Below are 25,005 nucleotides of genomic sequence, written 5' to 3'. Positions count from 1 at the left end.
CCCCCACTGAGCGTGCGCACACCCAGCTGCTGCAGCCCTGTGGGCTGCGGAGCCCGACTTGGTCCCGAAGCGGAAGTGCTTCTTAGGGCCAGGTCTTGTACTGGTCTCCTCTGCAGTGAGCAGAAAATCTATTGTCGAGAGGGTGAGAGAGAGAGAGAGAGAGGGAGAGGGGTTGAGAGGGCGAGTGCTAGAGGTGGTGGGCTGAGTGATGGGGAGTTCTGGGGGGAACGAATGAAGGGGGATGTGGGGGGGCGGTCATTGATGTGGGGAGTTGTGGGGTGAGTGATGGGAGACCGAATGAAGGTCTGTGCGCACGATGGTGGACAAAGTTATGGTACTAGTCGGGGTTGAATGGGGCTTGTTAAACGCTGACTTCTACACATTTTCCAGCACAGTGACCTGCGCTAAGGGTTCATACGCACTCCTCAGGTCCCTCCTTAGGCGCGCCCCACCTCTCCCTGTGCCCCTCTCCCCTTGCCCACGCCCCCAGGTAGGGGCCTGGTGTGAATGCTCCAGCCGAAGTGAATCTGCACCCGAAGGCTTCCTTCTGGCTCCTGGGCAAGCCGGCCCCAGTGAGGTGAGGAGAAGGAAGAGGCACCTGAGAGGACTCACCTCAGAGCTTAGAGCTTGGGGTTTGGGGGTGGGGTGGGCGAGGCTTGGTGCTGCAGGGTCTGGTGGCGGGGGGGGGGGGGGGGGGGGGGGATCGTCGGGCTTAAAACGTCAGGAGGATGACAGTTTTTAAAAGTTCAGTTTTCTTGGCGTTTAACAAATACTAGCACATTTGAATTACAGATTAATTAAAAATAGAGGAAAAGAAAATCAAAAGGAATTCATTTTATCCCCCTACATTTAAACGTCCATTCTTAGAGTTTTTGGTGTGTATTAGGGGTGTGCGTCTTTTAAACATGTCACATATAGTTTGAGATGGGTTCCTGCAGTTTTATAACCTACCTTTTTTTCATTTAGAAGTTTTACTGTGATTCAGCTTAATTTATTCTGTGACATTTTAAAAACTTTTAATTTAGATATATGTGCAGAAAAGTACACAGATACTAAAGCATACAGTTCCATACAACGGTGTTTTTAATAGCTATGTAGGATTTCACCCCTTGTATTTCCTTATTAGTCTCTTATTTTGAGTCATATAGGATTAACTTTGGCATTCATGAAGTCAGTGCTGAGATGAAGGTACTTACAGAGGAATTGTGATGTATTAGAATAATTTCATTAAAGGAAATACCTGGAAATACAATTTCTGGGTCAGTACACAAGTATATATAGAAAAAAAACCTTTTTGTGTTAGAAGCTCAGGTGAGGAAAAGAGTCAAGAATACACAGGTGGTTGTTAAAACCGCATGGTTGCCCAAACTTCCACAGGGTGGCCTCATGCCCAGCTCATGTGAGGGGATTCCTAGGCAGATAATTCTGGGCAGATATGCCTGATGGGTTCTCTCATATGCTGTACACTTCTCCATTCTTCCAGCTCGGGCTTCGCACATCTCTGCCTTTTCCCAAGAAGAGCAGGAAATGGCCAAACCCCAGGTAAGTATGTAGTCTGTTCCTTCCTCTTTTTTTTTTTTTTTTGTTTGGTACCATGGATGTGATGAGCTGTGTAGGAATTTCTGACATAAGATAGGAAATTATTTGTAAATAAGCATTAGGATCAGGGCGAATGAGAGACAGCGGCAAGGCCAGGTTAGAGTGTAGACATGCGGAGGACTTAGGGTGTGACAGATACTAACATTGACTTACGGATTTCTCTTCTTCGAGCCTCTGGCTGCCAGAGGGAAACTTAATTAGGAAGCTGGCTCACCTTACTCATCAGGAGAGAGCGCACCAAGTCCTCAGGGAAGTAAAGGTTTCCTGGAATTGCCTTCCATGGCATTTCTTTTCTGAGTCTTCATGTGGATGGTGGAATTGTCTTCAACCACAGCCTGGTTTCCTGCCGGTATTTCTTAGAGCATTCCTCAGTGAGCTGGAGACATAATGTCAAGGTGTAATTTGGGAATAAAATGTCTTAGGGAACTTGAAATTTTTCTTGAAATCATTTTTCCGAAGTAATTTTATCAGTCCAACTTTGGATTCTCATTTGGCCAAGAGACAGAGTCCTGCAGATGCTCACAGCCAACCATCTTTTTTCTTTCACTAAAAAAATGTTTTTTAAATTAGTGTGCGGGAATATTGATTTTGTTGTTGTCCAGTACAATAAATGTGAACACATTTGGCATTGTTAAGGTCAGTGCTGAGATGAAGGCATTTCATGAATACAGATGCATGTAACTAATCTATAGGATAGAGAATAGTTTCATCAGGCCAAAAAAATGCCTTATGCTATCCCTTTATGGTTCTGTCCTTCCCCACCTGTAACCTCAGGCAACCACAGATCTGTTCTGTGTCACAACAGTTTTATCTTTTCAAGAATGTCATATAAAAGGAATCATGTGGTATGTAACGTTTTTTTTTAAAAAAATTAAACGTTCTTTTGAGATAATCAATCGACGTGCAATTATAAAAATAATACAGAGAGATCCTGTGTATCCTTTACCTGTTTCCCCCAATAGTACATCTTACAAAGCTATAGTATAATTTCATGACCAGGATGTTGACTTTGCTATGGTCAAGACATAGCTCCAGCATTGCAGGGATCCCTTATGTTACCCTTTTATAGCCAGATCCATCCCTTTTCTCCAATCCTCCCCTTCTTAGACTCCTAGGAATTACCATTCTCCATTTCTAGAATTTTGTCATTTCAAGAATGTGATAAAAATCAAATCATATAGTATGTGACCTTCTGAAACTGAGGATATTTTTTACTCAGTATAATTCCCTGGAGATTCAGACAAGCTGTGTGTGTCAGTTCTTTTTATTGCTGGGTGGTCTTCCATGGTATTGATGTACCACAGCTTATCTATCCATTCTCCTGGTGAAAGACATTGGAATTATTTCCAGTTTTTGGCAATTATGAGTAAAACTACTTTAAACCTTCATACACAGGTTTTTGTGTCAACATAGGTTTTCATTTCTCTAGAATAAATATTGGATTGCTGGGTCATATGGTAAGTGTATGTTTGCCTTTTTAAGAATCTGCCAGATTGTTTTCCAGAATGAATCATTTTTCATTTCCACCATCACCACCAGCAATGTATAAGAATTACAGTTGCTTCACATTTTTGTCAGCACTTGGTATTGTCAGTATTTTTAATTTTAGTCATTCTAGCAGTATAGTTGGTATCTCATCATGGCTTTAATTTGGGTTTCACTAATAGCTAATGATGTTTAAGATCTTTATATATGCTTATTTACTTTTTGTGTATCCTTTTTGATGAAGTGTTCAATCAACTCTTCTGCCCATTTAAAATTGGATTGTTTTCTCACTAGTGAGCTTTGAGAGTTATTTATATATTCTGTGTGCAAGTCCTTTGTCAGATACATAGTTTGTGTGGTTTGTCTTTTTATTCTCATAACAGTATTGTTCACAGAGCAAGAATTTTTAATTTTGAAAATGTCCAATTTATGAATTATTTCCTTTATGGATGGTGATTTCGGTGTCATATTTAAGAACTCTTTGTGGATCCTGTGTCATGATTTTTTTTCCTTTCTGTAAGTTTCATAGTTTTAGGTTTTACATTTAGACCTATGATCTCTTTTGCGTTAATTTTTATATAAGGGGTGAGGATTAGGTTGAGGATTATTATTTTGCATATGGAATTCCATTTGTTCCAATCCCATTTATTGAAAGGATCATTTTTCTCTTTTGAATTGCTTTTGCAGGTCGTCATAAATCAGTTGGCATATTTGTGGATCTATTTCTGGACTCTACTCTGATCTGTTGATCTATATATCTAACCCTCTGTCAGTACCACGCTGTCTTTTTTTTTATGCTTCTATTTAAATTCCAGTTAGTTAACATATAGCTGTTTTCATAATTTGGCTATTATAGATAACGCTGCTATAAACATTGGGGTGCATGTTGTTTCTTACGTTGTTGATCGTAACCGTTCAGACAGGTGTGAGGTGGTATCTCATCATGGTTTTGATTTGTATTTCCCTGATGATGAGTGATGTTGAGCATCTTTTCATGTGTCTGTTAGCCATCTGGATGTCTTCTTTGGAAAAATGTCTATTCATGTCTTCTGCCCATTTTTAACTTTTTTTAAAGATGTATTTTCATGCTTTACAGATGTTTCATTTTCTAAAGCTGATGTCACTGCAAGCTGCTTTTCCACTTTAAGTAAAACATTCAAATTGTTGACAGGTTTTGCTGGTGACACGGGGTTCGTAGTGACCCCTGCACATTGTTTAAAAATTAGGATTGTACTGCCCTGGGACACTCAGGTCCATTTGCATTTTCAGGAATCTTTTCTTAAATTACTTACTTCAGTTGGTATTCTGGGAAAAAATTGGAAAGTTTTTGTTTGTATTTTATTGTAGTTCATAATAAATCTAAATTTTTTAATAGTTTCAGAGGTAGAATTTAGTGATTCATCAGTTGTATATAATACCCAGTGCTCATTACATCAAGTGCCCTCCTTAATGCCGGTCACCCAGTTACCCCATCCCCCCCACCTCCCCTCCAGCAACCCTCAGTTTGTTTCCTAGAGTTCAGCGTCTCTTTTGGTTTGCCTCCCTCTCAATTTTCATCTTATTTTATTTTTCTTTCCCTTCCCCTATGTTCATCTGTTTTGTTTCTTATTCCACATACGAGTGAAACCATATGGTATTTGTCTTTCTCTGACTGATTTATTTTGCTTAGCATAATACCCTCCAGTTCCATTCACGTTGTTGCAAATGGCAAGATTTCATTCTTTTTGATGGCTGCATAATATTCCACTGTATATGTATAGCACATCATCTTTATCCATTCATCTATCGATGGACATCTGGGCCTTTCCATAGGTTGGTTCTTGTGGACACTGCTGCTATAAACATTGGGGTGCATGTGCCCCTTCGAATCACTATGTATCCTTTGGATAAATACCTAGTAGTGCATTTCCTGGGTTGTAGGATAGCTCTATTTTTAACTTTTGGAGGAACCTCCATACTGTTTTCCAGAGTATTGCATTCCCACCAACAGTATAAGAGGGTTCCCCTTTCTCTGCATCCTCGCCAACATCTGTTGTTTCCTGAGTTGTTAATTTTAGCCATTCTGACAGATGTGAGGTGATAACTCATTGTAGTTTTGATTTGCATTTGCCTGATGATGAGTGACACATCTTTTCATGTGTCTGTTGGCCATCTGGACGTCTTCTTTGGAAAAATGTCTGTTCATATCTTCTGCCCATTTTTTTTAAAAAAAAGATTTATTTGAGGGAGAGAGAGAGAGCACAGTAGGGAGGGGGAAAGGGAGAGAATCCCACTCAGACTCCGTGCTGAGCATGGAACCTGACGTGGGGCTCGATCTCAACAACCCTGAGATCACAACCTGAGCCAAAAGCAAGAGTCCGACTATTTATTTATTTATTTATTTATTTTATTCATGAAAGTCAGAGAGAGAGAGAGAGGCAGAGGGAGAGAAGCAGGCTCCCCGCCTAGCAGGGAGCCCGATGCGGGACTCGATCCCAGGACCCTGGGATCATGACCTGAGCCGAAGGCAGACGCTTAACCATCTGAGCCACCCAGGCACCCTGCAAGAGTCCAACTATTAACAAACTGTGCCACCTTCTGTCCATTTTTTAATTGGAGTATTTGCTTATGGGGTGTTGAGTTTTATAAGTTTGTTAGGTGTTTTGGATACTAACCCTTTATCAGATATGTCATTTGCAAATATCTTCTCCCATTCTGAAGGTTGCTTTTTTAGTTTTATTGATTGTTTCCTTCACTGTGCAGAAGGCTTTTATTTTGATGAAGTCCCACTAGTTTATTTTTGCTTTTGTTTCCCTTCCCTCAGGAGGCATCTAGAAAGATGATGCTTCTGCCCATGTCAAAGAAGTTACTGCTGTTGTTCTCTTCTACAATTCTTATGGTTTCATGTCTCACATTTAGGTCTTTCATCGATTTTGAGTTTATTTTTGTTTATGGTGTAAGAAAGTGGTCCAGTTTCATTTTTTTGCTTGTTGCTGTCCAGTTTTCCCAGCACCATTTGTTGAAGAGACTTTTTCCCACTGGATCTTCTTTCCTGCTTTGACCAAGATTAATTGACCGTATAGTTGTGGGTTCATTTCTGGGGTTTTTTGTCTGTTCTGTTGACCTGTGTGTCTATTTTTGTGCCAGTACCACACTGTTTTGATTATAGAATTGTGATGCCTCCAGCTTTGCTTTTCTTTTTCAGGGTTGCTTTGGCTATTTGGGGTCTTTTGTGGTTCCATACAAATTTTAGGATTGTTCTAGCTCTGTGAAAAATGCTGTTGGTATTTTGATAGGGGTTGCATTAAATGTGTAGATTGAGCTTTGGGTAGTATAGACATTTTAACAATGTTTGGTCTTCTAATCCATGAGCACAGAATGTCTTTCCATTTCTTTTTTCAAGATTTTACTTTATTTTGAGAGAGAGAGAGAGAGGGCGCCTGGGTGGCTCAGTTGGTTAAATGACTGCCTTCAGCTCAGGTCATGATCCCGGGTCCTGGGATCGAGTCCCACATTGGGCTCCCCCTGCTGTGCGGGGAGCCTGCTTCTCCCTCTCCCTCTGCCCGCCACTCCCCCTGCTTGTGCTCTCTCTCTCTCTGTCAAATAAATAAATAATCTTAAAAAAAAAAAAAAGAGAGAAGGGGGAGAGAGGGAGAGAGAGAATGAGTTGGGGGAGAGGGAGAGAGAGAATCTGAAGCAGACTCCATGCTGAGCCTGAAGCTTCATGTGGGGCTTGATATCACCACCTTGAGATCATGACATGAGCTGAAATCAAGAGTCTGATGCTTAGTTGACTGAGCCACCCAGGCACCCCTGTCTTTCCATTTCTTTGTGTCATCTTCAATTTCTTTTATCAGTGTTTTAGTTTTCAGAGTACAGGTCTTTCATCTCTTTGGCTAGGTTTATTCCTAGGTATCTTACTGGTTTTGGTGCAGTGGTAAATTGGATTGATTTTTTTTTTAAGATTTTATTATTTGAGAGAGAGAACGCAGGAGAGCATAAGCGGTAGAGAGGGAGAAGTAGGCTGCCCATCGGGCGGGGAGCCTGATGTGGGGCTCGATCCCAGGACCCTGGGATCATGACCTGGGCTGAAGGTAGATGCTTAACTGACTGAGCCACCCAGGTGCCCCTGGGATTGATTCCTTAATTTTTCGTTCTGCTGCTTCATTAGTGGTGTATAGAAATGCAACAGATTCTGTGCATTGATTTTGTATCCTGTGACTTTCCTGAATTTGTGTATCAGTTCCAGCAGTTTCTTGGTGCAGTCTTTTGGGTTTTCTTTGTACAGTATCATGTCGTCTGCAAATAGTGAAAATTTTAGTTTTTCCTTGCCTATTTGGATACTTTTTATTTCTTTTCATTCTCTGATTGTGGTAGCTAGGACTTCCAGTACTCAGATAAATAAAAGTGGTGAGAGTGGACATCCCTGTCTTGTTCCTGACTGTGGAGGAGAAGCTCTCAGTTTTTCCCCACTGAGTATGATGCTGGCTGTGGGTTTGTCATAGATGGCCTTTATTATGTTGAAGTATGTTCCCTCTAAACCTACTTTGTTAAGGGTTTTTATCATGAATGGATGTTGTACTTTGTCAGATGCTTTTTCTGCATCTATTGAAATGATGGTATGGTTCTATGATGTATCACATTGATTGATTTGTGAATATTGAACCACCCTTGCAACCCAGGAATAAATCCCACTTGATCGTGGTGAATGATTTTTTTAATGTATTGTTAGATTTGGTTTGCTAGTATTTTATTGAGAATTTTTGCATCCATGTTCATCAGGGATATTGGCCTGTAGTTCTCTTTTTTAGTGGTGTTTTTTATCTGGTTTTGGTATCAGGGTAATGCTGCCTTCATAGAATGAGTATGGAAGTTTTCCTTCTTTTTCTGTTTTTTTTTTTTTTTTGAATAGTTTGAGAAGAATAGGTATTAACTCTTCTTTAAATGTTTGGTAGAATTTGCCTGTGCAGCCATCTGGCCCTGGACTTCATAGTATATGTGCTGCTGAAGTGAGCACTCTGGACTTTTGTTTGTTGGGAGTTTTTTGATTACGGATTCAATTTCCTTGCTGGTTATGGGTCTGTTCAAGTTTTCTATTTCCTCCTGTTTCAGTTTTGGTAGCTTATATGTTTGTAGGAATTTATCCATTTCTTCTAGGTTGTCCAATTTGTTAGCATATAGTTTTTCATAATATTCTCTTATAATTGTGTTTCTGTGATGTTGGTTGTGATCTCTCCTCTTTAATTCATGATTTTATCTGTTTGGGTCCTTTCTCTTTTCTTTTTGATAAGTTTGGCTAGAGGTTTATCAATTTTATTTTTTAAAAAGATTTTATTTATGAGAGAGAGAGAGCGAGCGAGCATGAGCAGGTGGAGGGGCAGAGGGAGAGGGAGAAGCAGACTCCCCATTGCAGGGCTTGACCCCAGAACCCTGAGATCTGACTCGAAGGCAGACGCTTAACTGACTGAGCCCCCCAGGCGCCCCTCAATTTTATTAATTTTTTCAGAGAACCAGCTCCTGATTTCATTGATCTGTTCTATTGTTTTTTTTTTAAATTTCTGTGTCATTTATTTCTCCTCTAATCCTTATTATTTCCTTCTTTCTGCTGGCTTTGGGCTTCATTTGTTGTTTTTTACCTAGTTCCTTTAGGTGTAAGGTTGGGTTGTTTATTTGAGATTTTCTTCTTGCTTCTTGAGTAGGCTTGTATTGGTATATACTTCCCTCTTAGGTCTGCTTTTGCTGCATCCCAAAGGTTTTGGACCATTGTGTTTTAATTTTTATTTGTTTCCGTGTATTTTTTTTTTATTTCTTTGATTTCCTGGTTGACACATTCATTGTTCAGTAGCATATTGTTTAACCTCTATGTGTTTGCGGTCTTTCCAGATTTTTTTCTTGTGGTTGACTTCAAGTTTCATAACGTTGCAGTCAGAGAAGGTGCATGGTATGACTTCAGTCTTTTTGTATTTTTTGAGACCTGTTTTGTGATGTAATCTGTGATCTATTCTGGAGAATGTCCCATGTGCACTTGAAAAGAATGTGTAGTCTGCTGTTTTAGGATGGAATGTTCTGAATATATCTGTAAGTCCATCTGGTCCAGTGTGTCATTCAAAGCCGTCGTTTCCTTGTTTATTTTCTGTCCCTTGATGTAAGTGGGGTGTTAATATCCTCTACTATTATTGTATTGTTATCAATTAGTTTTTTATGTTTGTTATTGTTTTTTTTTTTTTTTTTACCAAAGACACTTTGTTACCTCTTACAGTTAATAGTCAAGAACAAATAATAATAACAACAAATAAAAGTAACTTGCAAGGGCACCAGATATTAGACATAAACAAGGACACTATTAACATTAAAGAAAGCACGTGTTATTAATTGTTTTATATATTTGGGTGCTTCCAGGTTGGGTGCATAAATACTTTCAATTGTAATATCTTGTTGGATTGTCCCCTTTATTATGATATAGTGCACTGCTTCAGTCTCTTGTTACAGTCTGTTTTAAAGTCTGGTTTGTCCAATATAAGTAGTTACTCTGGCTTTCTTTTGACATCCATTTGCATGATAAATTTTTCTCTGTCCCTTCACTTTCAATCCGTAGATGTCTTTAGATCTAAAATGATTATCTTGTATGGGGTGCCTGATTAGCTCAGTAGCCATGTGACTCTTGATCTCGGGGTTGTGAGTTTGAGCCCCACACTGGGTGTAGATATTACTTAAAAAAAAAAAAGTGAAATAAAATGAATCTCTTGTAGGCAGCATATAGATGGATCTTGTTTTCTTTTATCCATTCTGACACCCTATGTCTTTTGATTGGAGCATTTAGTCCATTTACATTCAGAGCAGTTATTGATAGATATGCATTTATTGCCATTTTCCTGTTTCTGGAGAGTTTTTCTGTTCCTTTCTTGTCTTTGTCACTTTTGGTTTTTCCTTTCCACTCAAAGAGTCCCCTTTAATATTTCTTGCAGGGCTGGTTTAGTGGTTACATACTCCTTTATTTTTTGTTTGTCTGGGAAACTTGTTATCTCTCCTATTCTGAATGTTAGCCTTGCTGGATAGATTCTTGGCTGCAGATTTTTCCAGTCAGCACTTTGAATATATCATGCGACTCCTTGTTGGCTTTCCAAGTTTCTGTTGATAAATCTGCCTTATGGGTCTTACCTTGTATGTTAAGGACTAATTTTTTTTTTAAGATTCTATTTACTTATTTGTCAGAGAGAGAGTGCACAAGCAGGGGGAGCGGCAGGCAGAGGGAGAAGCAGGCTCCCCGCTGAGCAAGGAGCCCAATGCAGGACTCGATCCCAGACTCTGGGATCATGACCTGAGCCAAAGGCAGATATTTAACCAATTTAGCCACCCAGGCGTCCCAAGGACTAAATTTTTTTAAGATTTTATTTTTTAAGTTATCTCTACACACAGCGTGGGGCTCAAACCCACAATCCTGGGATAAAGAGTCACATGCTGTACTGATTGGCCAGCTGGGTGCCAATAAGGACTTCTTTTGTTTTACTGCTTTTTAGATTTTTTCTTTATCAGTATATTTTGCAAATTTAATTACAATATATCTTCGTGTTGGCTTGCTTTTGTTGATTTTGATGGGAGTTCTCTGTGCTTTGTGGATCTAGATGTCTATTTCCATCCCCAGATTAGGGAAGTTTTCAGCTATTATTTCTTCAAATAAATTTTCTACCCCCCCTTTCTCTCTCTCCTTCTTCTGGGACTCCTACAATACAAATGTTACTACGTTTGATGGAGTCACTGAGTTTATTAAGTCTGTTCTCATGTTGCATAATTCTTCTCTCTCTCTTCTTCATCTTCATTACATACTTTCCATTACTTTGTCTTCTAGGTCACTAGTTCATTCCTCTGCTTCTTCTAGCCTGCTGTTCGTTATATCAGGTGTGTTTCTAATCTTGTTTATTGCGCTCTTCATCTCTGGTCAATTCTTTTTTTTTTTTTTTTAAGTAGACCCCCCCCCCAATATGGGGCTTGAATTTCATGACCCTGAGATCAAGACCTGAGGTGAGAGTCAAACCGAAGGCAGACGCTTAACCTTCTGAGCCACCCAGGCGCCCCTGATTGATTCTTTTTTAACTTTTTTCTCTCTTCGGCAAGCGTCTCACTGATGTCTTCTATTCTTTTATCAAACCCAGTGTGTATCTTTATTATTGTTGCTTTAAATTCTCCATCAGGCATGTTACTTATATCTGTTTCAGTTAGATCTCTGGCCATGGCCTTGTTCTTTCATTTGGGATAATTTCCTTTGTCTTCACATTTTATCCAATTCTCTGCCTTTTTCTGTGCGGCAGAGAAGCCATTTATGTCTCCTGTTTCTGAAAGTAATGGCCTTATGAAGAGGCCATGGAGTGCCCAGGCCCTGGCACTTCACGGAGTGTCTCCAGTGTGTGCTGCGTGAGCTCTGCTGTTGTGTTCTGGCTGCTCTGTCCTGCAGGCCCATCATCTGCGGAGGCTCTCCCTGCCTGCTGTGGGCAGTGTTTGGTCCCTGGCCTGAAATGTGGCAAGTTTGAACTAGGTGTGCTCTGGTCCGCTTGTTAAATGAGACCTGTCACCAACTTCACTGAAACTGAGGCCCTGCAGAAAAAACTCCCTGGTCAGGAGTTGTGGCGTGGACAGGGGTTTGCGCTGGTCTCTGGGGGAGGGGCCTGCCGTGCTGGGACTGAGGCACGCATGACTGAGAAGGGCAGTTCCACCTGCCTGCAGGGGTGTGGGGCTTGGTGTAAGCAAGTCAGGTAGCCAGCATCAGTGTATACTGCTTGCCACAGATGGCTCTATGTATGCTGAGGGGTGGGGAATCGAAATGGCGCTGGCCAGTTTTTTTGTTCCCAGGGAGGTGTCTCCATGAGTGCTGCCTCTCAGGCATGCACTCCAAGAAGAGTGAATAATCTCCCTACCGTGTTCCCCAGGCGTTGAGCTTATTTTTGTATATGGTGTATGAAAGTGGTCCAGTTTCATTCTTTTGCATGTAGCTGCCCATTTTGCATGTAGCACCCATTTATTTAAGAGACTGTCTTTTCTCCATTGTTATATTCTTGCCTCCTTTGTTCTAGATTAATTGACCATATAAGCATGGGTTTATTTCTGGGTTCTCTATTTTGGTCCATTGATTTGTGTGTTGGTTTTTTCCTAGTACCATACTGTTTTGATTACTATACCTTTGTAGTATAGTTTAAAATCAGGGCGCATGATACCTAGCTTTGTTCTTTCTCAAGATTGCTTTGTCTATTGGAGATGTTTTGTTGTTCCATATACATTTTAGGATTATTTGTTATAGTTCTGTGAAAAATGCCCTTGGTATTTTGACAGGGATTGCATTAAATCTATAGATTGCTTTAGCTACAGCATTTTAACAATATTATTTCTTTCAGTCTGTGAGCATGGTATCTTTCCATTTATTCGTGTCATCTTCAGTTTCTTTCATCTGTGGCTCATGGTTTTCAGAATACATGTCTTTCATGTCCTTGGTTAAATTTACTCCTAGGTATTTTAGGGTTTTTTTTTGATGCACTTGTAAATCTGATTGTTATCTTAATATCTCTTTTGATGGGGGCGCCTGGGTGGCTCAGTCATTAAGCGTCTGCCTTTGGCTCAGGTCATGATCCCAGCATCCTGGGATCGAGCCCCGCATCGGGCTCCCTGCTCCGCGGGAGGCCTGCTTCTCCCTCCCCGCTTCCCCCTGCTTGTGTTCCCTCTCCTGCTGTCTCTCTCTCTGTGTCAAATAAATAAATAAAATCTTAAAAAAAAAAGAAAATATCTCTTTCGATAGTTTGGTATTAGTGTATAGAAACACAACAGATTTCTGTATATAAATTTTGTGTCCTGCAACTTTACTGAATTTATTCTAATGATTTTTTTGGTGGAGTCTTTAAGGTTTTTTTATATAATACGTCATCTGCAAATAGTGACAGTTTTACTTCTTCCCATTTATTTCCTTTATTTCTTTTTTTTCCTGCATAATTACTGTGGCTAGGACTTCGGTACTATGTTGAATAAAAGTGGTGAGTGGACATCCTTATGTTGTTTCTGATCTTAGAGGAAAGGCTTTCTTTCACCTTTTCACTGTTGAGTATTATATTAGGTATGGGCTTGTCATATATGGCCTTTATTGTGTTGCGATACCTTCTCTGTATACCCAATTTGTTGAGAGTTTTTATCACAAATGAATGTTGAATTTTGTCAAATGCTTTTCTTGGTGTATCACATTGATCAATTTATAGATGTTAAACCATTCTTGGATGCATGGAATTAATCCCACTTGGTCATGGGGTATGATCCTTTTAATGTTTTATTGAATTCGGTTTGCTAATATTTAGTTGAAGACTTCTGCATCTATGTTCATCATGGATATTGGCCTGTAATTTTTTGTAGTGTCTTTGGTTTTGGTATCCAGGTAATGCTGGCTTTGTATAATGAGTGTGGAAGTGTTCCTTCCTCTTGAAGAGTTGGAATAATTTGAGGAGGCCAACTTGACCTGGACTTCTGTTTGTTGGGAGTTTCTTGATTACGGATTCAGTTTCTTTTAAAATTTTTTTTAATTAAAAAAATTTTTTTAAAAGATTTTATTCATTCATTTGAGACAGAGATACAGAGAGAGAGAGAGAGCATGAGCAGGGAGAGAGGCAGAGGGGAGAGGGAGAAGCAGGCTCCCCGCTGAGCCAGGAGCCCAATGCGGGGCTTGATTCTAGGACCCCGGGATCATGACCTGAGCCGAAGGCAGACACTTAACTGTCTAAGCCACTCAGGTGCCCTTGATTCAGTTTCATTATTAGTAATCAGTCTTCAGATTTTCTAATTCTTCATGATTCAGTCTTGGAAGATATTGTTTCTAGGAGTTTATCCATTTTTTCTGGGTTGTCTGATTTGTTGGTGTATAATTGTTGATAGTATTCTCTTACAGTCCTTTGTATTTCTATGGTATCAGTTATAGCTTCTCCTCATTTGTTTCTGATTTTATTTGGGCTCTGTCTCTTTTCTTGAGTCTGGCTAAAAGTTTGTTGATTTTGTTTATCTTTACAAAGAACCAGCTCTTAGTTTCATTAATGTTTTCTATTGTGCTTTTAGTCTCTATTTATTTCCATTCTGATCTTCATTCTTTCCTTTTTTCTACTAACTTTGGGCTTTGTTCTTATTTCCTTGAATGTTAAGACATTGTTTATTTGATGTTTTCTTGTTTCCTGAGGTAGGCCTGTATTGCTCTGAACTTCTCTCTCTTAGAACTGCTTTTCCTATGTCCCAAAGATTTTGGTCCATTGTGTTTCCATTTTCATTTGTGTCATGTTATCTTTTTTTTTTTTTAAGATTTTTATTTATTTTAGAGAGCAAGAGAGAGTGCATGCACATGTATGAGCGGAGGGAGGGGCAGGGAGAGGGAGAGAATCCCAGGCAGATTCCATGCTGAGCACAGAGCTTGACTTGGGGCCCAGTCTCAAGACCCTGAGATCATGACCTGAGCTGAAACCAAGAGTTGGATGCTTAACCGACTGAGCCACCCAGGCGCCCCTCATGTTACCTTTTGATTTCTTGATTGGTTAATTAAAAGCATGTTGTTTAGTCTCCATATGTTTGTGTTTTTCCAGTTGGGTCTTGTAATTGGTTTTTAGTTTCATACCACTGTGGTGGAAAAGATGCTTGATATGATTTCAGTCTTCCTAAATTTGTTAAGACTTGTTTTGTGATCTAACATGTGGTCCATCCTGGAGAGTGTTCCCTGTGCACTCAAGAATATGTATTCTCCTGTTTTTGGATGGGGTATTACGTATCTGTCTGTTAGATCCATCTAGTCTAATGTGTTGTGTAAGGCCAATGTTTTCTTACTGATTTTCTGTCTGGATGATCTATCCATTGATTTAAGTGAGAGGTTATAGTCCCCTACTATTACTGTATTGCTATTTCTCTCTTTATTTCTATTAATGTTTGTTATATGTATTTAGGCACCTCTGTGTTCAGTGCGTAGATATTTACAAACGTCATATCCTCTTGTTGGATAGACCCCTTTATCATTGTGTAGTACCCTTCTTTGTCTTTTTTTTAAAAGATTTTATTTATTTATTTGAGAGAGAGAATGAGAGACAGAGAGCATGAGAGGGAAGAGGGTCAGAGGGAGAAGCAGATCCCCCGCTGAGCAGGGAGCCCGACGTGGGACTCGATCCCAGGACTCCAGGATCATGACCTGAGCCGAAGGCAGTTGCTTAACCAACTGAGCCACCCAGGCACCCTCTTTGTCTTTTGTTATGGTCTTTGTTTTTTTTTTTTAAAGATTTATTTATTTGACAGAGAGAGACACAGCGAGACAGGGAACACAAGCAGGGGGAGTGGGAGAGGGAGAAGCAGGCTTTCTGCGGAGCAGGGAGCCCGATGCGGGGCTCGATCCCAGGACCCTGGGATCATGACCTGAGCCGAAGGCAGACGCTTAACGACTGAGCCACCCAGGCGCCCCATTATGGTCTTTGTTTTAAAGTCTAATTTGTCTGATACAAGTATTGCTATATAGCTCTTTTTTAAAATACAAATTAGTGCCTTTTCTTCTTAGCTTAGAGAAGTCCCTTTAACATTTCTTGTAAGGCCAGTTTAGTGGTGATGAGCTCTGTTAGATTTTGCTTATCTGGAAAACTCTTACTCTCTCCTTCAATTCTGAATGATAACCTTTCTGGGTAGAGAATTCCTGGTTGGCAGTTTTTCCCTTTCAGCACTTTGAATATGTCATCCCACTCCCTTCTGGTCTGCAATGTTTCTACTGAAAAATCTGATAGACTTCGGGGTTTCCTTTGTACATAATACTTTGCTTTTCTCTTACTGCTTTTAAGATTTTCTCTGTATCCTTAACTTTAGCCATTGTAATTGTAATGTGTCTCGGTGTGTTTTCCCTTGGGTTCATCTTATTTTGAACTCTTTGGGCTTCTTAAACCGGATGTCTGTATCCTTCCCCAGGTTAGGGAAGTTTTCAGCCATTATTTCTTCAAATAATTTTTCTGATCCTTTCTCTCTCCTACCTTCTGGAACTCTATAATGCAAATGTTATTCTGCTTAATGTTGTGCCAGTGGTCTCATAAGGTGTCCTTACTCTTTTAGTTCTTTTTCTTTTTTCTTTGCTGCTCTTTCTGGATGTTTTCCATTGCTTCCCTGATTTGTGCTTCTATTTCATCTGTTCTGCTTTTGAACCCCTCAGGTGTGTTTTTCAGTTTAGTTATAACTTCTGTTTGGTACTTACATTTTTTTTTTTTTCAAAAGACATTTGTTTGAGAGAGTGTGTGCATGAGTTGGGGGGAGGGGCCGAAGGAGAGGGAGAAGCAGGCTCCCCACTGAGCAGAGAACCTGACACAGGGCTCGATTCCAGGACCCTGAGATCATGACCTGAGCTGAAGGCAGATGTTTAACCTACCGAGCCACCTACCCAGGTACCCACATATTTTTTCTTTTTGTTGAAGTTCTTTGTTGTTTTTTTTTTAAAGATTTTATTTATTTATTTGTGACAGAGAGAGAACACGAGCAGAGGGAGAGGGAGAGAGAGAGAGGCAGACTCCCCACTGAGCAGGGAGCCCGACGCTCAATCCCAGGACCCTGAGATCATGATCTGAGCTGAAGGCTGATGCTTAACCGACTGAGCCCCCCAGGCGTCCCCTCTTTTTGTTGAAGTTCTTATTGTGTTCATCCTTTCTTCTCCTGAGATCAGTGAGCATCTTTACGACCATTACTTTGAATTCTTTATCAGGTAGGCTGCTAATCTCTATTTCATTAAGGTCTTTTCCTGAGGGTTTGCCTTCTTCTTTGGTTTGGAAAATATTCCTCTGTGTCCTCATTTTGCTTGTCTCTCTGTGTTTGTCTACATGTATTAGGTAAAACAGCTACCTCCCTCAGTCTTGAAGGAACAGTCTTGTGTAGGAAATGTTCCATGTGGCCCAAAAGTCTCCCTGGGCCCCCAGAGTCAGGCATTCTATGGTGTCCCTTGTGTGGGCTGCATGTGCATGCTGGCTGTGATAGGACCACAGCTGCTGTGTGGGGAGGGCAGGGCTCAGGGCACTTGCCCAGCTCTGTCGTGGCTGGGCTGCTGCATGGGGAGAGTGGGATTCAAGCTGCTTGCCCTTCCACTGTGGCTTGGTCTCTGCATGGGGAGGGCGGGGCTCAGGGCACTCACCCTATCCATTTGCAGCTTAGCCACATTATGTGGGAAGGTACAGGTCAGGTCACTGACCGGGCCTGCTGGCATCTTGGCCACTGAGCAAGGAGAATGGGGCTTGGGATGGTCACCTGTCCTCCCTGTGGCTTGGTCTCTGTGAGGGTTGCATGGGGTGCTAGCCCAGCCCCGCCATGGCATGGGATGGGCAGAGCATGCCCTCTGGTGCTAGTAGGCACCAAAAATGGTGCCTGTTGGCTTCATCACCAGCAAATTAGGATGAGATTGCAAAAATGCTGTTGGCCAGCACATCCATCCCCAGATAAAGTCCTTGTAAGTTCCTGTCTCTGTGGCAGCTGCTTTAGAATTAGCGTGTGCTGGGTGCTGGGGGGCTCAGTCAGTTAAGTGTCTGCCTTCGGCTCAGGTCAGGATCCCTGGGTCCTGGGATCGAGCCCTGCATTGGACTCCCTGCTCTGCAGGGGGTCTGCTTCTCCCTCTGCCTACCGCTCCCCCTGCTTGTGCTCTCTTTCTCTCTGACAAATAAATATATAAAATCTTAAAAAAAAATAACAACTAGATATGATTGATAACTTTATACCAGGAAATACCAGAGTTTTAGAAATTTCATAGAATTTCTGGGACACTTAAATTTATATAAATATAACATATATTTGGGATGCCTGGATAGCTCAGTCGGTTGGGCATTTGCCTGCAGCTCAGGTCATGATCCAAGGTTCTGGGATCGAGTCCCACATTGGGCTCCCTGCTCTGCGGGGAGCCTGCTTCTCCCTCTGCCTACTGCTTCCCCTGCTTGTGCTCTCTTTTTCTCTGACAAATAAATAAATAAAATCTTTTAAAAATAAAGGAAAAAAAATTAGTGTGTCTCTCTCCCTTATGGTCTAGGCACTTTTCAATCTGTTGCTTCTGCACTGGCTATCAGGGTGAGTGGGTTTTGCGTGAGAGCCCTTTAAGAATGGGAGCTCTAGGGGCGCCTGCCTTTGGCTCAGGTCATGATCCCAGGGTCCTGGGATCAAGCCCCACATCGGGCACCCTGCTCTCTGGGAAGCCTGCTTCTCCCTCTCCCACTCCCCCTGCTTGTGTTCCCTCTCTCAGTGTATCTCTCTTTGTCAAATAAATAAAATCTTTAAAAAAAAAAAAAAAAGAATGGGAGCTCTATGTTCCCTACATTCTGTGATTCTCCTGGTCTTAATCCCCATTGATTTTCAAAACCAAACATTTTGGGGGCTTTCTGGTGCAGGCCCCCAGGTTCGGAGGTTGCTGATGTGGGACACAGTCCTTTTACTCTTTGAGTAGAGTTCCATGTTTTTGTGATCTCTTCCGATTGTGGGGGGTCACCACTCCTGATGTGGGGTCCCACATGAGGTTCTGTCACTGCCTCTCCTGCCCTTCTCATTGTGTCTCTTTGTCTTTTGTTGTGGAGGTGCTGCTGTTCATCTAGTTCTCAGGTCCTTTTTAGAGGAAAATTATTCTATATAGAGCTGTAAGTTTGTTGTGTCCATGGAAGGAGGCGATTTCCTGGTCTTCCCACAGGGCCGTCTCGAACTCCCATTGTGGTTTTAATTTGCAGTTTCTTCATGACTAATGATGTTAAATATCTTTCCATGTGCTTATTTCTCATTTGTATATCTTCTTTGGCTTAATATCTTTCTTTTGCCTTTTTTTTTTTTTAGTTTTTAGAGTTCATTATATATTCTCAATACAATTTTTTTTTTTTTTGCCAGAATGTGATTTGTAAATATTTTCTTTCATTCTGTGGCTTTTTCTTCTCTTAAGACTGTCTTTTGAATTTTGCTGTCCCATCTAAGAAATACTTGACTAACCTAAGGTTAAAAAGATTTTCTCGTGTGTGTGTGTGTGTGTGTGTGTAAGTAGGCTCCACACCCAGCGTGGAGCCCAGCATGGGGCTTGAACTCACAACCCTGAGATCAAACCTGAGCTGAGATCAAGAGTTGGATGCTTAACTGACTGAGCCACCCAGGTGCCCCTCCTATATTTTCTTCTAGAAATTTTATAGGTTTAGATTTTACATTTAGGTCTGCGATCTGTGTTGAGGTTTGAGTTTTATACATGTGGGAGGTATTTGCTGGAGTTCTTTGTTTTTGCATATGTAGATCCAATTGTTCCAACATCGTTTGTTGAAATGGGAACTCCCATTTTCCCTTGAACTGACTTTGCACTTTTGGTGAAAGTAATTTTTAAGTATAAAGGTCAAGATTAAAACAGGACAAGGACCTCAGAATCCCCACTCTTGCCCTCTCCCAATCAGTACCACCCACAAAGGTAATTGCTCTCCTGACTTTTAACATCATAGGTTGGCCTTGCCTGTGCTCTTATTATATATAAATCGAATCATGCAGGATATACTCCAGTGTCTGCATTCTTGTGCTCATCGGTACATCTGTGAGATTCACCTGTGTTGGATATGTGGTTTGTAGTTCATTTATTTTCATCACCAGGCAGGATCCCATTGAATGTGCCACAGTTTACCCATTGTGTTGTTGAGGGACATCTGCATTTTTTCCACATTTTAGTTTTAGAAGTAGTGCTTCTGTGAACATCCTGTACTTGTTTTCTAGAGCATATATGCATGATTTTCTTTAAGCTGTGTACCTAGAAGTAGAATTGCTGCATCATAATGTATGCAAATCATTAACTTTAGTAAACACTGTCAATTTCCCCAAGCAACTCTGCCAGTATATATTCCTACTAAGTGTGAGAGTTCTCATTTCACCACAATCTTATGATATTTTAGTCTGCTTAATTAATAACCTTTTTAGTGGGGGCGTAGGAGTGTCTCAGCATGGCTTAAATTTTCATTTACCTGAGTGCTGATTGGGTTGAGTACATTTTCTTATGCTCATAGGCCATTTGGGTTTTGTTTTTAGTGAAGTACATATTCACATCTCTTCTCTGTTTTTTGGTGTTGTTTTTGTGTTTCTTATTGATTTGCAGGGTTTTTTTAAAATGTTTTATTTATTTATTCATGAGAGTCAGAGAGAGAGAGAGAGAGAGAGAGAGAGAGAGGCAGAGGCAGAGGGAGAAGCAGGCTCCCTGCCTAGCAGGGAGCCCGATGCGGGACTCGATCCCAGGACCCTAGGATCATGACCTGAGCCGAAGGCAGACGCTTAACCATCTGAGCCACCCAGGCGCCCCGATTTGCAGGGGTTTTATATGTTCCAGATAAGATCCCTTTATCATTTTTGATTGTTGCAGATAATCTCCCCATTTAAAGCTTGCCTTTTTACTGTTCTACTTTTATTTTTTTGTTTTTATTTAAATTCCAGTTAGTTAAGATACAGTGTATTATTAGTTTCAGGCGCACAATAGAGTGACTCAACACTTGGCATACAACACCCGCTGCCCATCACAAGTGCCCTCCTTAATCCCTGTCACCTGTTTCACTCATCCTCCCACCCCCTCCTCTCTGGTAACCAGCAGTTTGGTCTCTATCGTCAAGAGTCTGTTTCTTGGCTTGCCTCTCTCTCTCTCGTTTTCCCCTTTCCTCATTCATTTTGTTTTTTAAATTCCACTTATGAGTGAAATTATGTTATTTACTTTTCTTTGACAGACTTATTCTGCTTAGCATAATACTTTCTAGCTCCATCCACGTTGCAAATGGCAAGATTTCATTCTTTTTTATGGCTGAGTACTAGTCCATTGTAGATATAGACCACATCTTCATTATCCATTCATCAGTCGATGGACGTTTGGGCTCTTTCCATAATTTGGCTATTGTTGATAATGCTGCAGTAAACATCGGGGTGCATGTATCCCTTCAAATCAGTATCTTTGAATCCTTTGGGTAAATAGCTAGTAGTGCAGTTGCTGGATTATGGGGTAGCTCTATTTTACACTTTTTGAGGAACCTCCATACTGTTTCCCAGAGTGGCTGCACCAGTTTGCATTCCCACCGCCCTTTCTCCACATCCTTGCCAACACCTGTTGTTTCTTGTGTTGTTAATTTTAGCCATTCTGACAGGTGTGAGGTGGTCTCTCTCTCATTGTGGTTTTGATTTGTATTTCCCTGACTGTTGTACTTTTAATCTTGTAACATTTATAAATCTTTTCCTTCATGAGTAGCGCTTTTCACATCTTGTTTTAGAATTCTTTTCCTACACCAAGACTATGAAAACATTTTCCTGTACTGTTTTCTAGGCACCTTATTGTGTTATCTTTCACATTAGATTTACAATTTCTCTGTAGCTCATTTTTGCGTATGGTGAGTTAGTAGCTAAATTCTGCCCCCTGTGGATATCCAGTAGTCCACCCACATTTATTTGAAAAGATCATCCTCTCCCCACTGCCTTGCAGTGTCAACTTTATCATAACTCAGGTGCCCATATGGCATTTGGATTCTCTTTTTAGTCCTACTGGACTGTTTGTCTATCCTTGTGCAAATACCACATTGTCTTACATATATTCTATACACTTATGGAATATTCCGTGTAGTTGATGGAATAGTTTTTCTGCCATGGTTTGTGATTTTCCAACAAGGTAGGCATCCTGTATTAAGTCATCATCACGAACTGGGAACCCAATCAGCAGTTCCCTACATTTCATCCTCATCACCCAGTGGTCAGTATTTTAGAGTAAAAGGAATGTGCAATTACAGGGACACGTGACATTCGAGGATGTGGTTGTGGATTTCACCCCAGAGGAGTGGCAGTACCTGAACCCTCCACAGAAGACTCTGTACAGAGAAGTGATGCTGGAGACCTACAGCAGCCTGGTCTCTGTGGGTAAGAATGGCTTCCTCAGGTAATTTTGCTGCTTATGATTGTTGTGTCTGATAGAGGGCCTTTCCTTTCTCAGTTTGGAAAACTTGTAAGGTCTCTGAACTGCTTGAAAAGTTGGACGTTGAGTTCCAGGGATCGAAGTTTCCTAACAGGGTGTTTGTGAACTCAAAACTCAGGTGAATGGTTCGACTTGACCATTGGACCACTGTGTCAAGTGATCGGTCTCTCATGCTGCCCCAGACCCCACTGCCCTCTTTCTCAGATGCTCTGAAGATCCAGGAGGTATCACTGTCATTTCTCATCAGCAGGGCCACAGGTGACGAAACCAGACCTCATCCTCAAATTGGAGGTAGAAGAGCCATGCCTAGCAGAAACAAAAATCTCCTTTTGGAGCTTTCCAGGTGAGTGGCATTGACTCAGACGACAGGGACAGGAGGTGCCAGCTTGTCAGCCATGGGTGAGGACCTCTGAAAGGGCTTTCAGGAATGTCTGGAGAAAGCTTGTGACCCTTTGATCTTGTTGGACAGGGACATGAATACCTCAGACATAAGAGTGACACCCCTCGCCCCTGTCCCACACCCACCAGACCACTCCCCTTAAGTTGGTGCTCACCCAGAAGTTTCTGCATAGCTCCTTTTCCCGGTGGATAAGCGTCTTGTAAGTGCCAGTCCCCGCTCACGCCCTGCCACTTCTCCCATTCTCACTTCTCACCGCTTTATCTGAAGCCAGGCCCACCTGAGTCACAGGTGTAGGCACTACTGCTCTAAGTCCATGTTGGATTACCTGTTTCCATTCAGTTGAGATCTTTCGATCAGATTTGCTCTCCTAAAACATCTTACTTTTGTTTAAAAATAGCTTTATTGAGATAGAATTCAGACCCTAAACTTTGCTCTTTTTGAAGTATACAAATTCAGAGATTTTTAGTATGTTCACCAAGTTATGAAACCATCACCATTATCTAATTCTAGAACATTATCACCCCAGAAAGAAACCCGTACCCCTTACCAGTCAGTCTCTATTTCCTCCTTCCCCCATCCCCTGGCAGCCACTTTCTGCCTCTATGGTTTTGCCTATTCTGGAGATTTCATGTAAATGGAACCATACAAAATGTCGCCTTTCATGTCTGGTTTCTTGCACTTGGCATGATTTCAAGGTTCATTCATGGTGTGGCATGTATCAGGACTTCATTCCTTTTTCTGGTGGAATGATGCTCTGCTGTCTGGATACACCACTTTTGTTTAGCCATTTATCTGCTGATGGGTATTTAGGTCGATCTCACTTTTTGGCCATTATAAAGCTGCTATGAACATTCATGTAGAATGTTTTGTGGAGGTGAAGGCTTTAATTCCTTTTGAGTATGGACATAGGAGTGGGATTGTTGGACCACATGTTTAACATTTTGTGGAACTGCCAAATGATGAATATCCCATTTTCAAAAATTTTTACCCAGCGTTTTAACATTCACAGAGGATTCTTTGCCTGAATCAATTTATAAGATGGTTGGAAAAAGGGCGAATTTTTTCCCATTCCTTCTCCATTTAGAAGTTGGCACTCTTCTTTTGCCCCATCCCATTAATGAATTAATTTTAGTATCAGTATGGACTCAGATTGTTATTTTTCAGTGTGTTATAATGCATTAATGTCTTCTGTCATTATTCATTTTGATGTTCAAATTGTCCTCAATTTGTCCAGGAGGAGTCCCTTCGGGCTGGCTCCTCCAACTCTTAACATGACCCCATCATTCTTTGAGCACTTTCTAGCACAAAAATATATTCCAGGTTCACACTGTACTTTCCCTGTTTCAGACCTAGAATCAGCAGCTTCTCCAAGGATTTTTTCCTTTTAATGGGGAATGGTACTGAGAAATCAGGATCTGGGTGCTGAATGTTCTCATAGCTACTTGGATTCTTCTCATAACCTACAAATGATTCCCAGCTATCTTTCCCCCCCCCTTTTATTTTTTTTAAGTAACTGGTTAATTTGTCATTTAGTTTCCCACGTTCTGAACTTTGCTAAGTACCCTATGGTATTTAACATATTCCTCTGTCCCTTATTTTTTTCTTGTAAATTGGTGGTTAGATTTTGAAGTTTGATCAGATCCAGGGTTTTATTTTTTTCTTTTAGCAAGTTTACTTCCTAGCTGCTATGACATCAGAAGGCATGCAGTGCCTGGTTGTCTATTGTAGTTATGAGTTCTCGGTGATTATTGCTTGTATGTATTCATTAATGTTTGCAAAATGGTGATATTCTATCGTGCCTTGTTGATTAGCTGGAATACTTCTATAAAGAGGATTGCCTCTCATCTGTTATTTGCTTATATGTTAGTTCCAGGAATTCCATTTCAGTTATGTGTGTTTTCCCATTTGTTTACCACTTTAAAAAATAATGAGTTGGTTTTGTAGCATCATTCAAAAGGTGACTAATATTTTTTTAATATTTTAATCAAACATTGCCTTATCCTCATTATGAATCAAACTGCCCTATCTCTGGTGAGCAGAAACCCCTTCAGATTGGCTCCTGAGTCTTTGGTAGCGTCTTTGCTTTCTGGTGTTACAAGATGTTCCAGGCTTTTTATATAGTTCCCATTTCTGGCTTGGAATCAGCCATTTCTCCAAGGAACCCTGTTTTTTTGTTTTTTGTTTTGTTTTTTTGTGGTAAGTTTTTTGAGACCACAATTTGGATGTTAGGGAATTGTTTCTAGGCCTTTTAAACATTGACAGAGCTAGAAACCACGTAAAAACAATTTTTTAAAAGGTTTTATTTGAGAGCGCACGCAAGTGTGCGCGCACGAACGGGGCGGGAGGTGGGGTGGTGCGCAGAGGGACAAATAGACTCCCTGCTGAGCGGGGAAGCCTATTGCAGGGGTTGATGCATGACCTGAGCCAAAGGCAGACGCTCAACTGACTGAGCCACCCAGGCGCCCTGTAAAAAAGATTTTTTTTTTTCCAAGATTTTATTTGACAGCGAGAGAGGGAACACAAGCAGCGGGAGTGGGAGAGGGAGAAGCAGGCCACCCCGCCGAGCAGGGAGCCTGCTTCTCCCTCTGACCCTCCCCCCTCT

The 25,005-nt window shown here is 41.1% G+C and overlaps 1 protein-coding gene across 3 annotated transcripts in view; it reads left to right on the top strand.

Annotated features, from left to right (window-relative positions):
* Positions 1-7: 7 nt before the first annotated feature.
* ZNF182 (zinc finger protein 182) overlaps positions 8-25,005 on the top strand; it is a 30,350-nt gene continuing 5,352 nt past the window's right edge. The window contains exons 1-5 of one of the 3 annotated variants that reach the window (XM_035003968.1): positions 8-142; positions 430-577; positions 1,484-1,542; positions 21,822-21,948; positions 22,251-22,346. In XM_035003968.1, the coding sequence (XP_034859859.1) occupies positions 1,528-1,542; positions 21,822-21,948; positions 22,251-22,346 (238 nt within the window). In that variant the 5' untranslated portion in view covers positions 8-142; positions 430-577; positions 1,484-1,527. Of the gene's footprint in view, positions 143-390; positions 578-1,483; positions 1,543-21,821; positions 21,949-22,250; positions 22,347-25,005 lie in introns of all 3 variants that reach the window. The other 2 variants (XM_035003978.1, XM_035003959.1) reach the window with 2 other exon arrangements.

Source organism: Mirounga leonina, unplaced genomic scaffold, assembly GCF_011800145.1.
Source record: "Mirounga leonina isolate KUSES-001 unplaced genomic scaffold, KU_Mleo_1.0 Mir_101609, whole genome shotgun sequence".
Lineage (NCBI taxonomy): Eukaryota > Metazoa > Chordata > Mammalia > Carnivora > Phocidae > Mirounga > Mirounga leonina.
This window is presented reverse-complemented; position numbering and strand designations above follow the sequence as displayed.